This window comes from Manis pentadactyla, chromosome 11 (genome assembly GCF_030020395.1).
Source record: "Manis pentadactyla isolate mManPen7 chromosome 11, mManPen7.hap1, whole genome shotgun sequence".
Taxonomy (NCBI): domain Eukaryota; kingdom Metazoa; phylum Chordata; class Mammalia; order Pholidota; family Manidae; genus Manis; species Manis pentadactyla.
Window position 1 is genome coordinate 49,315,723 of NC_080029.1, and position 13,300 is coordinate 49,329,022.

The 13,300-nt window shown below is 34.7% G+C and overlaps 1 protein-coding gene across 2 annotated transcripts in view; it reads right to left on the reverse strand.

The window, feature by feature from the left end:
• Positions 1-78: 78 nt before the first annotated feature.
• ATL1 (atlastin GTPase 1) overlaps positions 79-13,300 on the reverse strand; it is a 105,146-nt gene continuing 91,924 nt past the window's right edge. The window contains exons 8-15 of one of the 2 annotated variants that reach the window (XM_036917356.2): positions 11,724-11,816; positions 10,336-10,474; positions 8,111-8,238; positions 6,944-7,000; positions 6,085-6,156; positions 4,441-4,872; positions 3,228-3,242; positions 79-1,345 (exon numbers count right to left, since the gene is read on the reverse strand). In XM_036917356.2, the coding sequence (XP_036773251.1) occupies positions 1,235-1,345; positions 3,228-3,242; positions 4,441-4,872; positions 6,085-6,156; positions 6,944-7,000; positions 8,111-8,238; positions 10,336-10,474; positions 11,724-11,816 (1,047 nt within the window). In that variant the 3' untranslated portion in view covers positions 79-1,234. The remainder of the gene's footprint in view (positions 1,346-3,227; positions 3,243-4,440; positions 4,873-6,084; positions 6,157-6,943; positions 7,001-8,110; positions 8,239-10,335; positions 10,475-11,723; positions 11,817-13,300) is intronic. The other variant, XM_036917362.2, reaches the window with a different exon arrangement.

Below are 13,300 nucleotides of genomic sequence, written 5' to 3' on the forward strand. Positions count from 1 at the left end.
GGCAGAGGAAGCAGTATTGAAAAATGAAAATAAGCTAGTGGAATCTTACCAGTGGGAAGTTATTTTGCAGGGCATGTGATCAAACTTTTCTAAGATGTAAGCTTATCTATCTTACGAATTCTCTCACACTGTTCTACCGTAATCATTCTTCTCTGTTACTCCTTACTTTGCATTACCATTAATTAAGGGTTAGCCATTTTTAAGAAAGTTAGAAATGACTCTGTTTTCGCTCTGCCACACAAGGCATTTTCTTTTTTAATTACCATGTTTTTTTTCTCTAAAAGGCATGCTCAATGAAATTCCACTAGAGATTTAGTAATGAGAAATACAATATAGAATCACTGGTTTATTTAAAAAGAACTGGAAGATACCTAAAGGGATTATCATATGTTTTTTAAAATGGAAACCTAATTTGTAATGGTGCCAATATTAGAGAAAATGCATTTTGAATTTTAAAGAGAGATAAACCTTCATTCTATATCAACACTTTCCAAACATTTCCAATTCAGTAAGCATTTGTTTTTATTCTTACGAACCAGAGTAAACTTTAATACTAGTCCACGTTAAAAGAATAAACCTATGAAGAATACATTTCTTTGTGTGCAAAATGAAAAAATCTACAGTGCAATGAAACTCAGAATACATATACAAAGTGATTTTTGTGTGCATTTTTGATCAAAAGGTTTATATTCTATATTGTCATAAAAAAAGAAGCAATATATAGATTAATAAAGCAACTGAAAGGCTCTCTTAAATATCTTTAAAAATAAGAGTTCATGGTATGTGTAGGATGATATAGATTGAATCAAGCCTGTTGAGTTCTGATGCTATGCTTTAACAAATGACTGTGAACAAATTTTTAAATTCTGTAGAAATTAAATGAGTATATCCAAACATGGACTAATATTACTACATGGTTTAATTATAACCCAGTAGTAGAATTCAGTAAATTCAAGCAGAACACATGTACTGTCATCATAAATAGACAAATACTGTAAATTATAATAGCGTATTTGAGGACAAAATCAGGAAACTGCACATAAAATGATATAACCATGCCTACATAGGTTTGCTTATTAAACACTGAAGTAAAAGAACTAAACCATTTTGCAGTCTTCAGAGGTGCTTGGTATTTTACTCTGCTCTGATGGAAGCACTGTGAATGTTTGCATGGAGACGTAAAACTGAACATTTAATTGAACTGATCATGCACCTGTATTTTTTTACATTTGGATTAAATTTTCTTCTTATCTGATTGTTCAGTAGTTTCTGACTTTGGTGCAGGAAAAGCTTGATGATACAGGTGTCTGTGTGTTGCTGCTGCACTGTAAAGCTTGTATAGAGCCTGGAAATACAAGAATCAAGATGACAAGACATTCTCTTAAACACACAGATGTAAAAATTTTTCCTCTTTAGTGCACACATTAACTTATAGTACTATATGAAATTCAGCAGGATAAATTTGGAAACTTTCTGTCATTAATCTATATAAGATATAAATTAATAACTAATATCTTGGAACTCAAAGGTATTTTCCACTCTCCTAAGTGCATATATAATTACCTTTGTGGACTGATCTTTGTGGTAAATGTTTTCTCAGACTGCATTTCCTATTACCCTGCACATCACTGGAGCAGAGCTTCCTAACCACTATGCCCCAGGGGCGAGTTGAGAACTCATACTGTGAATATTACCAGTTTTAGAAAAATTACAGGAGCTCCTAACTTCTGGCTGCCAATAGCTGCTTTATTATACATAGCTAGATACTTGCTGTCAGGGTTTTCTTACAGGATTTTTAGAATGGAACCACTTTGATTTTCCATTATTTCCTGATAGGGTCTTGCAAATAAGCCACATATGTTGCCCCTCCTCCTGCCATACTGGGATCACTTAAACATGCTCCCCTGCCTTGTTCCCATTAATTAGTTCACACTTAAAAACTTTATTCAGAAACATTACCTCACAGCCTTTTCTTGTTAAAAACTACCTCTGTGATTGTTGTGTGTGTTTGAATCATAAGAATTTTTATGTATTGCTTTATATAAGTGTCCATAAATATTTTTATGTTCTCTTTTACTGCCTCAGCTAGTGTCATTGCCTCCTGACTTTCACATAGTGAACACTCAGTTAAAACCAACTTAACCTGCTATAATTCTGGAGTCTGTAAAAAGTCTATTTTTAAAAGCTGCATAAAAGCTTGATATCCTTTAAATAGTAATCAATTCTCAGGAAATACCATTAATTTTTACCTTTTTGAAGTCTATGTCTATTAAGTCTGAATTGGTACCATCTTCAGTTCCATGAATGCATATTGGTGCAACATGGTGTTGTCCTAGTCTAACACACGCAATTAAATCCCTGTTCTCTTAGGCTTAGATTTTTTCCTTGACATTGGACTTACAAAGTTGAAATTTGTTTTTGCTTTTGTAGTTTATTTGTTTTACTGAATTTTACATAAAATAATTCCTTTTTGACTAGTAACATAAAGTGTATCATTGGTATTTGATTAGAGAACAATACTCCAGTTATATGTAACAGCGGAAACTGAGGAAAGAGTTGTGTGCTGTCTCTGTAGTTGTTCCAGATCAGTTTGCTTTGAAGATAATGACCTAAATGACTCCAAAGAGATCATTTTTTCTTATGTAACAAATGATTCCTTCCTGAAAGCTTAGATTCTTTCCTCAAATATAGTTTTACACATGTGCAATAGGAGAAATGAACTCCAGTTTACAGGTTAGGTCTGAAGTCTGCCAAGAAAGTTAACACTGCATAATAGCCTAGAACCTGAAAAATGGTATAGGTAGCTGTCATTCAAAAGCCAGTTAAAAACAACTTTTAAACATCATAGCTCCATTTAAATACTTTCCACTAGTTAAGATTCCTCAAGATTCTTAATTGTACTTGTTTAACTCTGTAGTTGAGTAAAATGAACGATGTTAGACCTTAAGAATTTTGAAATTTTCTACACATAGGAAACAAAACAAAATATTCATGATCATAATAATTCTTGTGTTTCTTATGCATATGAAATCATGATGTCTGGAATAAATATTTCAAAACAATGTTAAAAATTCACAAAATTGTAAATGCTAGATGAACACAGGAACAGTAGAGACTGAAGATGTTCTACTGTACATTGAGATATCCTTTAATGACTAGTTTATAAGACAAGAATATCACAATGTTTACAAATATAAAGCTCTTAATTAAAAAAAAATTTAACTTACCTCATTTGTACTTCCCTGTGGCAAAGGCAGTTTAAAAGGAAGAAGAGAAAAGTATATATCCTGCTTCATCAATAGCATTATTATAATTTAACTTTGTTTACAGTGTCAATTTGCAAGCTTTTAAGAATACTCCTGCAGATTTTTTCAGTTTAAATTACATATTTTATCTGAATCTTTTGAAGAACCCAATTCTATATTATTCCTCATAGGTTTCAGCATCATTCTAGGAGGGCTTTGCAATTTGCCTCAAATAGCCCCTTCAGTCTTTTGAGGTTGAGAGGCTGTTGGAGACAGGGACTCAGAGGATCCAGTTTTAAATGCATTCTTTTCCCCTTAGTGCTATCATTAGTTTCTCTCAACTAGATGCTTCAAAGGCACACAGCAAAACCATTAGTTACGGTTCTATTTTAAAGAGTATATATACTTTGATTACTAGGAGAACTGTAGCTATTGCTACCTGCAGACCTTAAACATTCAAGTCTTAATTCCAAAATCTTACGAAGAATCTCAATTTGATCTTCACTAAATTTCTGTAAATTTTCATGAGGTAACTAAGACTTTTCCACAATGATGCAGTGAGTTGATTATTGTTCTAGGTGTGTGTGTTTATAATTGTCTCTGCTATCCATAATCAACTGATTGAACAAATGACGATGGTGACCCTGACTCCTTAGAATATGGTTAATTGGACAACTGACCATGAGCAGCTGATACAAAGGTTGGCCTGGGCTCACTCTGTGGCCTGGTGTCAAGCCTAGTTCAAAAAGAAATCTGAAGTAATCAGATACTGCTTTTAGGAGTTTATGCTAAACAAGACAGTGATACGACAACTCATGATAGTGGTTTATACATGCTCCTAACAAAGCCAGTGCTGGTCAAATGGTAGGTTGTAAGTGTGAAGTCAAGCCACAACCAGCAAAGTGAAAGCTCAGTTGTGTTTTCTCACACTTTTAATAACTAACTCTTAGGATAAGAAAAAGTAAAAACACTGCCTAATCATGTATTTTTAAATAATACTGAAGTGTTAACTGGAAAATTTGTGTCAGACTTCACATATTGTATTATAGTTAGGTGTATTTGGCCACCTTGGTTAGTCTTGAAGACTGGGGCCCAAATCATGTTCATCTGTATATTTCCAACATCTAACATAGTGTCTGGTACATAGATACATTCAAATGTGTGCTGAATTTAGTTGAAGAGAAAACATTCCTACCTGGTCCCACAAGGCTGCAGCCACCTGGTCTATTACGGCTCCCAGCTCTCGGTATTCTCCAGAGTACCGGATGTATGCCCAGGTGCACAGGGTGATAAGGGTCAGTCCCATTATCATATTGCATAGGCTAGCTATGATGTCCAAACCAATAAACCCAGTCACACCAGCAATCACATATGTGATAAAGATGACAACAAACAGTGTGGCTGGGGTACGAGCTGCGTGGAAGATATTTTTGCTATCATTGTGCTTGATATACTGGATGTAAAGTTCATCTATTTCACTCTCCAACTGCTGCAGGTAACGCCGGCTGAATTCCTCCCCACCCATCTTCTTCACCCCTCGGAATAGCTTCACAGATTCTTCCTTAAGCTCCAGATGTTTGGTCTGCAGGTCATTAGGGGCCAGAAATGGTTTGTCACCACCACAAATCTGTATCAGGTAGAGAAGTATTTATAAAATGCAGAGTAAAATTAGCAACTGTATCAAACTTATGCATTTAGCTAGTTTGTTAGAACACAGTAATCAGGAGCTTGCATAAAATGTTTTCTCAACCTATCTTTCCATATTCCATATCTATCAGCTGTGACTCTAAGTGGGACTGCTACTTTGTAGGTGACTTAATATAAAGTCACTCTTGATTTTTATCCTCTTTTTGAGAATAAAAGAATGGAGAAAATATGCATTATGTAATCTAAATTCCTCAAGACAAAAAATCATGATAACTGCAAACTGAGTTCATTCACAGAATAAATCTGAATTCAAGAAAACTACTTACATCTAAATCCCTCTAGGATATTTACTCTAATTACACTGAAGAAATTTTGACCAATGAAGTTTAAAACCATCAGCAATGTTATAAAGCTCTAAAGTTAAATTGTGAAAAACGTTTTCTTTGGCAGTTCCTCTGATTCTTATTTGAATGGAGCCCATCCAGTATTTTCTTGAAGAGGCTAAGTGGAAGCATATTAAATGTTGGACCACATTTTCAATTGTTCAAAAGTTAAAAAGGAAATCTCAGTTATCTATACCATTCACTTTGGTTATTTGAGATTTAACTATATAAAGGATGCCCGTTTGTATGCTGTAAATGTCATTCCATATACTGTATTTCTCTTGACTCTAAAACTCCATCAATTTTGTCGGTAATTTTTATCTTATAATATTTCCAGGGGAAAAATTTATCACATTAGATATATATGGTAGTTATTGGATGAATCCTAATAAAGAATGCTACAACAAAAAGAGCAATATAATACATCAAATACTGACCGTTGCAGTTCCTTTTTTTTCCTAACAGGTTTTTAATATTTAAGATAGAAATATTGGAATTGTGGAATGTAGGGAAGTAGTAGAGAGGGTAGCACATGTTATTTTAACCACTAGATACAAATAGCAGGGAGATACGGCAAGAAAAAGAAAAGTATTCTCAATCACTTAAAGTTGTGCAGTGTTCTTGTTTTATTTTTTTAATATTTTAGGAATACAACAAATAGAAATGTGATGCACACAGACTGAGAAAGAATAAGTCAAAGCCACCTCTGTATGTGTTTACACTGTATCTTGGAAGAAAAAAAAGAATGAGCTCATGGAAGAAATACTGCACTTATTTAAAAAAGATCATTTAAAGTATTTAATTCTTACCTCTTCCATTTTTTTGTTGTATGTATCCTTGGCAGTTGCCACGGCTGCTAAATTGTTAGCTTCTGCTGTGGCCTTTGGACAAAGTACAAAATATGATATACAATGGAATTCATTTATCAAAGCTCTACAGGCAGTTCTCATTTATTATAAGCATCATGTGCAAGAACCCAAGGTCATCAAATAACTTGAAAGTGTTGCAATATTTTCACATTTTAAAAATTTAGTAAAATTAAAAAATCAAAATGCATAAAACAAGTTTACTCAAATCATAGTTCTAAAATGAATTTTCATTTGAAATATTTGTGTTCATTTTTTTTAAGCCTCTCACCAAACATGGGGGGGAAATCTATAAATCCAAACACATGGGAAATAATGTATAAGACATTTCATATACACTAATACATATAAAAATTTATCAGGTTTATAGACTGCTACTGATAAAAAGTATATCATTGATAACAAACTGGAATTATTACAAACTTACAATTTAAAAATAAGGAAAAAGTTAATTTCTCCTTTATGTCTATACCAGTTAATACCCAGAGGACCTGCTTTTCTACTTCTTGTTACATGTGTGAATCTAAACCATACTGAATCTGTTTTCTAAACAAATTTAGTACAAAGAGAAAGACAACTCTTAGTATTAAGTGTTTGTTTCTCAGCCTAAGTGAGGCTGCTGTATGTGTATGTAAAAATGGTTAGCTGAACACAGAAGGGTATCATTCTGTCCACTGTTTTTATTTGGTAATTTCTGACAGATTGGAGCATACCTTTATCTTAGCATAGCATAACGCTAAGAAAAGCTTAGCTTTAATGACAGGTATGTTTTAAAATGTCATGCCTCCTGATTAATAAGTACCTGTAACATGGATTTGGGATGTGGTAATTCTTCACCTTGATAGATCTTTATGTAAGCCTAAAAAAGAAATAAAAAGACATGTTCAAGCAATTTGATTCAGTATTTCTCTAGTTCTGTTAAAATTGTGTTCTAAGGTCTAAGGTCTTGAAAATTCTAGAAAAGATCTTGACAATTTCGGGAACTATCTTTCTCACACTTTAATTCCCACTTGCTTAGTTCTTACTTCATTTTCCTAAAATGCTCTTTTCACACATCTACACTTGCATACGACCTTTCCTAATGGCTTAACCCACTGCCACCTCCTTTAAAACTTTCTCAGATCCTTCTGCCAAGTATAATCTTTTCTCTTTTGGGTACCCACAGGAATTTGTACCTGATGTCATATGCTTTATGGAACAGATTTACCTAAGGGTCCTGAATCTCCTACTAAATTCTAAGCTCTTCCATAATATTATGCACAGTAAGAATTCAAATTTTCGATAAGTAACATGTCATTTATTGCTGAGAGTGATGAACGTAAGTTATCACACAGGAGATATACAACTGCATTTTAAATGACAAAATATGAATTTAAAAAGCTGTTATTTTAATCTTGGGAGCATCAATTCACATACTAGGTTGGTAACTGAAATCCTCCACTCTATTTGTTGATTTGGTTAATAAAAAAAGTATATTCAGTGCCACCTCAGGCAGGTAAATGCAAATACAAAATAATCAGTCAATTGGTTCTTGATGCAGACAGCAGGAAATACGGAAGAATTTTCTCCAGTAGGAAGGCAAAGTATAGCCCCTTTGGGAAAATCTTCAGAATGAAGGTAAAATTCAGTATAGATTGTAACTGAAGACTACATGGTATGAACCCTGGAAAACATCTCTCCCCACAAAAAAGAAACAGACTATTCCAACTCTTAGGTGTATTTGTATTTCAAAACATATTCCCTAACGGTAAAAGGGGACAGTAAAGTTGTTTCAAGGAGTTTTCTCAGAAAAAAAAACTTCAAAAAGCAAACTCCTTGGGAGTCTAGTAATTTTTTAAAATCATTCTTAGAAATTCCTCATGCCTTTGCCCCATATTACAGAATCTATAATATTTTTTGTTGCTAGTAGGAACTGCATACCAAAACATGTCAAATCTAAGTACAAATCCTCTAGAAATGAGAGTAATACCTTGAAGTACTCCACCAGACCTCGGCAGGTGATTTTGTTCCCATTGATCTCTTTAATATCTAGGCTTTCAGGACTAAGTAGCCAAGGAATGAGTATTTTCAAGTTTTTGATGAATTCATCATCTATTTCTACAAGTAAAAGCAAATTAATTATAATTTTAAAAATCCTATCCAATTCTCCATGCCCTACAATAAAACAGCCTTTGATTTCCTCCATTTCTTCCCTGGTGACAAAGTCATCACTCACTGTCCCATGTTCTAAACAACCCTTGAAACCCACTTTTCTCAGGGGCAAATGATCCTCCTTGCCCAAAGTTCTATTGCTGGTCTTTCTGAGAGAAGCTATTATCAAAGAACAATTCTTGCACAGTTGTTTGAATACTTCCCCAGAGGTAACCACTGAGATGTCAGCTCTCTGGAGAAGAGCATGGACACAGACAATAACAGCTTGGACTGAAAAAACCCAAATTACAAGATTTATGATGGGAAGGAAAAACAATGTTTAATAGTAGACTTTCAAAACTGCCCAAGGAGAAACTGAGGCTAAGCAGCACATTTCGGCACACGAATTCAGCAGCAATCCTATAAAACCTTATCAAAATGGAACATTTGATGGGCAACTGAAGCTGCCTTTTATTTCTCTTTACTTCATTCAGGCTAGCCACTTCGGAAAATGTGTGACCTTTGGGTACAGGTAAACCAGTTGTGTGGGTCACTATGTGTTTAGACATGTGACTAAAATTTGATAGAGAACAAATCTGGTAAAAAGTAGGATTCTATACCTGTAAATTCTTAAACTCCCTGAGCCCTTTCATTGCAAAATGTATCAGTTAATTTGAAAATTTTAGCTGTACTACTGCAGAAATGGAACAAGCCAGAGTACTTTTTTGTCCCCAAAAAGGACTGTTGGTGTAGGCCTGCCCCTTCTCTTGCTGTTTACAGCTCCCCAGCTCCAGAGAAGAGGGGCCTATGGGAACCCTCTCTTTATGTAATTTATTCGAAACACACTGAAGCCATTCGGTCGTTACAGTGTCAGAGGTCTGTGTACCCACTAGCGTGTTGGAATTCGTAAGTGATGGTGAAATTACAGGATTCTGGAATCTATGCATTAAATTAATCTGTGCCTACTGCTGTCGGTTCTGTTCTATAAAGGTAAGTTTTAAAACTTGTAAAAATAATGCTGATGATTGAGAAATTTGGGATTCTATTTATGATACTGCCATAATTAAATACAAGGTATCATGATGCAGGAGGGGGCTTGATAATAGGATTCTTTTCACACCTGCCAGTTCCATAAAACTGGATACAAGCTACCTTATCCATTTTTAAAAGTAAATTTAAGGCCCTTTGAGAACATTCATTCCAGAAAGCTCATTATGCCACTGTCTCACCATCCCTTGCACAATGCAGGAAGGCCAAGTAAATTAGCAAATATTTGAACTCCGTGTACTCAATGTGAGGCTCATGAATAAAAAGTCAAATCTTACTGCTATCTTGCATTAACTACAAAGCAATACCTATAGACCTGGTGATTACCTATTAGGAAAGATTAACTTCCATTTCCCCAGACTCCTATCTCCACCCTCCCCATTCTCCTTTTTTTTTTTTTTTAACAAGTTGAGTTGCATTGGAATCATAAAACAGTAATGCTTCTGTTTAAAAGATAATTACATACCATTAATATATAGAATTTGAAGAACACTCTAGTGCTTTTGGTTTTGTAGAAATTGGCCCTTATCAGAAGAGGATTTTTAGTGAAGCTTTCTGTAATTTAAATTCTTCAGCAGCAGTTTCAAAGAGCTTGAATTCAATGTTATGCAGTATTTCTTTCAATCTCTAATTATATGACTTAATACAGCATTCTAATGATATAGACATCTATTTTCCCCTTTAATGTAAGTAAGGTAAATTAAACAGGAAGACATTAAGGAGCATTTCTCAATACACAGAGGTGAGCAGGAACCTCTGTGACAGGGTGAGGGTTGCTACCTCCCAGGTGAATATAAGATTGAGGCTAGTTTTTCAGCCAGTGTACATATTCAGCACACATAGAACCCCACAAGGAGGTGCCTGAGCACCAGCCCAGGATTCCCAGTTCTCCTGACAATTTCTGATCAGCCTCACATCAGTGGATAAACTAAACTCAACAGCTGTAAGCCAGAGGATAAAATGATGTCTTTACAATGAGACTAAGTGATGTAAACATTCATTAAAAGATACACAAACCTTTCAGTTTTCCATCAAAGTTTGGGTTGGTAGCTACTTTTAAGCCAGGATGAGGTAGCAGGAAACAGGAAATTTTGGTGAAACAGGAATGGATGTGTTTTCGAACATTCTGTAGTTCTTCATGCTGGTTCCCTGAGACCTGAAGTAAATCATTCTAAAGTTTAAACTACTTTCAACATAAATTGCATGCCAAAAGAATTCTGTGGCATCTTATATTGCTATGTTTGTCTGGTACCACAATGATAAAAATGACATGACAGGGTTGATACTAAAGAAAAAAAAGTGTTCAGTGAATTTGCCATGTAGCCTCATCTAAGTACAGCATAAATATGGCACTGTTATTACAATTAATAAATGTCTGCTGTCAGATGGGAATTCCCATTTTAAGTACAAATTAATAGGGTTTTATTCTAGCTAATTCTTACAAATTCAAATTTTAATTCACAGTGTTCACAAGAGACATGAATGGATCCTAAAATTTTCCTACCTTTTTTTCAGCAGATACTCAAGGTAGCCTTTTGTAGGTATACATCTAAATTCTAGAAAATCATCTGAATAGTTGTGTTTACTTACAAACTAAATTGTCATTTTTTAAAAACATGTACTTGACAGTTACTAGTAAAAACTACTCTAAAAGTAACCATAAACCTAAAAAGATAAGCTCAGAGATCCCAATTATGAAGGTACTTTATATATATATATATATATAATTAAGGGATCATTGATATAAAATATTATGAAGGTTTCACATGAGCAATATTGTGGTTTCAACATTCACCCATATTATCAAGTCCCCCACACACACCCTGTTAGAGTCACTGTCCAGCAGCATAGTAAGATGCTATAGAGTCATTACTTGTCTTCTCTGGAAGGCACTTTTTTTCTTCTCAATTTTTTTCTAGATCTTTAGGTACTTTTTGTGATATATGTTCAATTCATTCAATAATGAACAATCATGATATAGAAAATGGGAAGTCTCCTAATTTCACTTTCTGTGAACTAATAATGTTCTAAGATTGGACTTCAGGGATTTCAATTTAAATATTTCTGTTAAATTGACTTTCAAACCTTTAGTAAAACATGAATCCAGATACTTACACTCTCAGTCTTGGACTGATTTAATTCTTCAAATTAAAAGTTTTATCTTTAGGGGAAAAAAATCACTGTTTTATAGATATGAATAAAATAACTATCTGTATCATAATTATTGATAGTATTTAAAATTGCAACCTTGAAAGTATTTTATTAAATATCAGTGTTAATCTGTTCATAGAGATACTATGAGGGTCAAATGAGATTATGGCTATTGGGTATCCAGCAAATCATTGAACAAAAATAATTGTAGATTACTATTGGTAAAATTTCATGCATCTAAATTTCTAACAAACCTTGAGGCGTTTTTCCAAGAATTTGGAGCCACCGTCAGCTCCATATGGAAATTCATATGGGAAACTCCAGTCTCGAACGAGAAATATCAGACTCTAAGAAATGATAAGAATAAAGGATTGATAAGAGGACTCTAAATTGCCTCCCTCTGGTTTTTATTGAAGCCAATTAAATGATATCATTGTTATTTGAATATTGTTCTTTATCACATTATGGAATTAAAAAGCAAACACAAAACCTCTGAAAGTTTCTTAGCAATCTCTCCTGTGTGAGATCATCATACCTGTTTCCACTAAGTATAAACAGAAAGCTGCCAGAAACTGATAATTGTTAGTACCACTTAGCCAGTTGGAAGGCAACTCTATCTCATTCTCTTGCAGGGGTGCATTCATCTTGGCAGTTTTTAGGCAGACTTTTATAAAGATTCAAGTTTTATTTGAGGACAGTTTTCTTCTACTATCTCTTTAAATATTATTCTTCTATTACATTTGTCCCATTCTCTCCCTCAGGGGCACTCATTAACATATGGTATGCAGGTTTTGTGGGGCCCGAAACGTACACAATCTGTGGGGTGGGGAGGGTTCAGGAAGAAAAATAATACAATACTGGGCTAGAGAGTGAATATTTAGAAAGAGAAAAGTAACAAATAACAAATGCAAAACAGCTGACAAATGTTTCAAACACACGCACTGTACAGATCAAGAAAAATAACTAACATATCTTTTTGATGCTTTTTTTTATTATCATTAATCTACAACTACATGAAGAACATTATGGTTACTAGACTCCCCCCTTCACCAAGTCCCCCCCCACAAAACCCATTACAATCACTGTCCATCAGCGTAGTAAGATGCTGTAGACTCACTATTTGTCTTCTCTGTGTTGCACATCCCACCCTATACACCCCCCTCCACATTATACATGCTAATCGTAAGGCCCCCTTTCTTTTTCCCCGCCCTTATCCCTCCCTTCCCACCCCTCCTGCCCAGTCCCTTTCCCTTTGGTAACCGTTAGTCCATTTTGGGGTTCTGTGATTCTGCTGCTGTTTTGTTCCTTCAGTTTTTCCTTTGTTCTTATACTCCACATATGAGTGAAATCATTTGGTACTTGTCTTTCTCTGCCTGGCTTATTTCACTGAGCATAATACCCTCTAGCTCCATCCATGTTGTTGCGAATGGTAGGATTTGTTTTCTTCTTATGGCTGAATAATATTTCATTGTGTATATGTACCACATCTTCTTTATCCATTCATCTACTGATGGACACTTAGGTTGCTTCCATTTCTTAGCTATTGTAAATAGTGCTGTGATAAACATAGGGGTGCATCTGTCTTTTTCAAACTGGGCTGCTGCATTCTTAGGGTAAATTCCTAGAAGTGGAATTCCTGGGTCAAATGGTATTTCTAGTTTGAGCTTTTTGAGGAACCTCCATACTGCTTTCCACAATGGTTGAACTAATTTACATTCCCACCAGCAGTGTAGGAGGGTTCCCCTTTCTCTGCAACCTCGCCAACATTTGTTGTTGTTTGTCTTTTGGATGGTGGCCATCCTTACTGGTGTGAGGTGATATCTCATTGTGG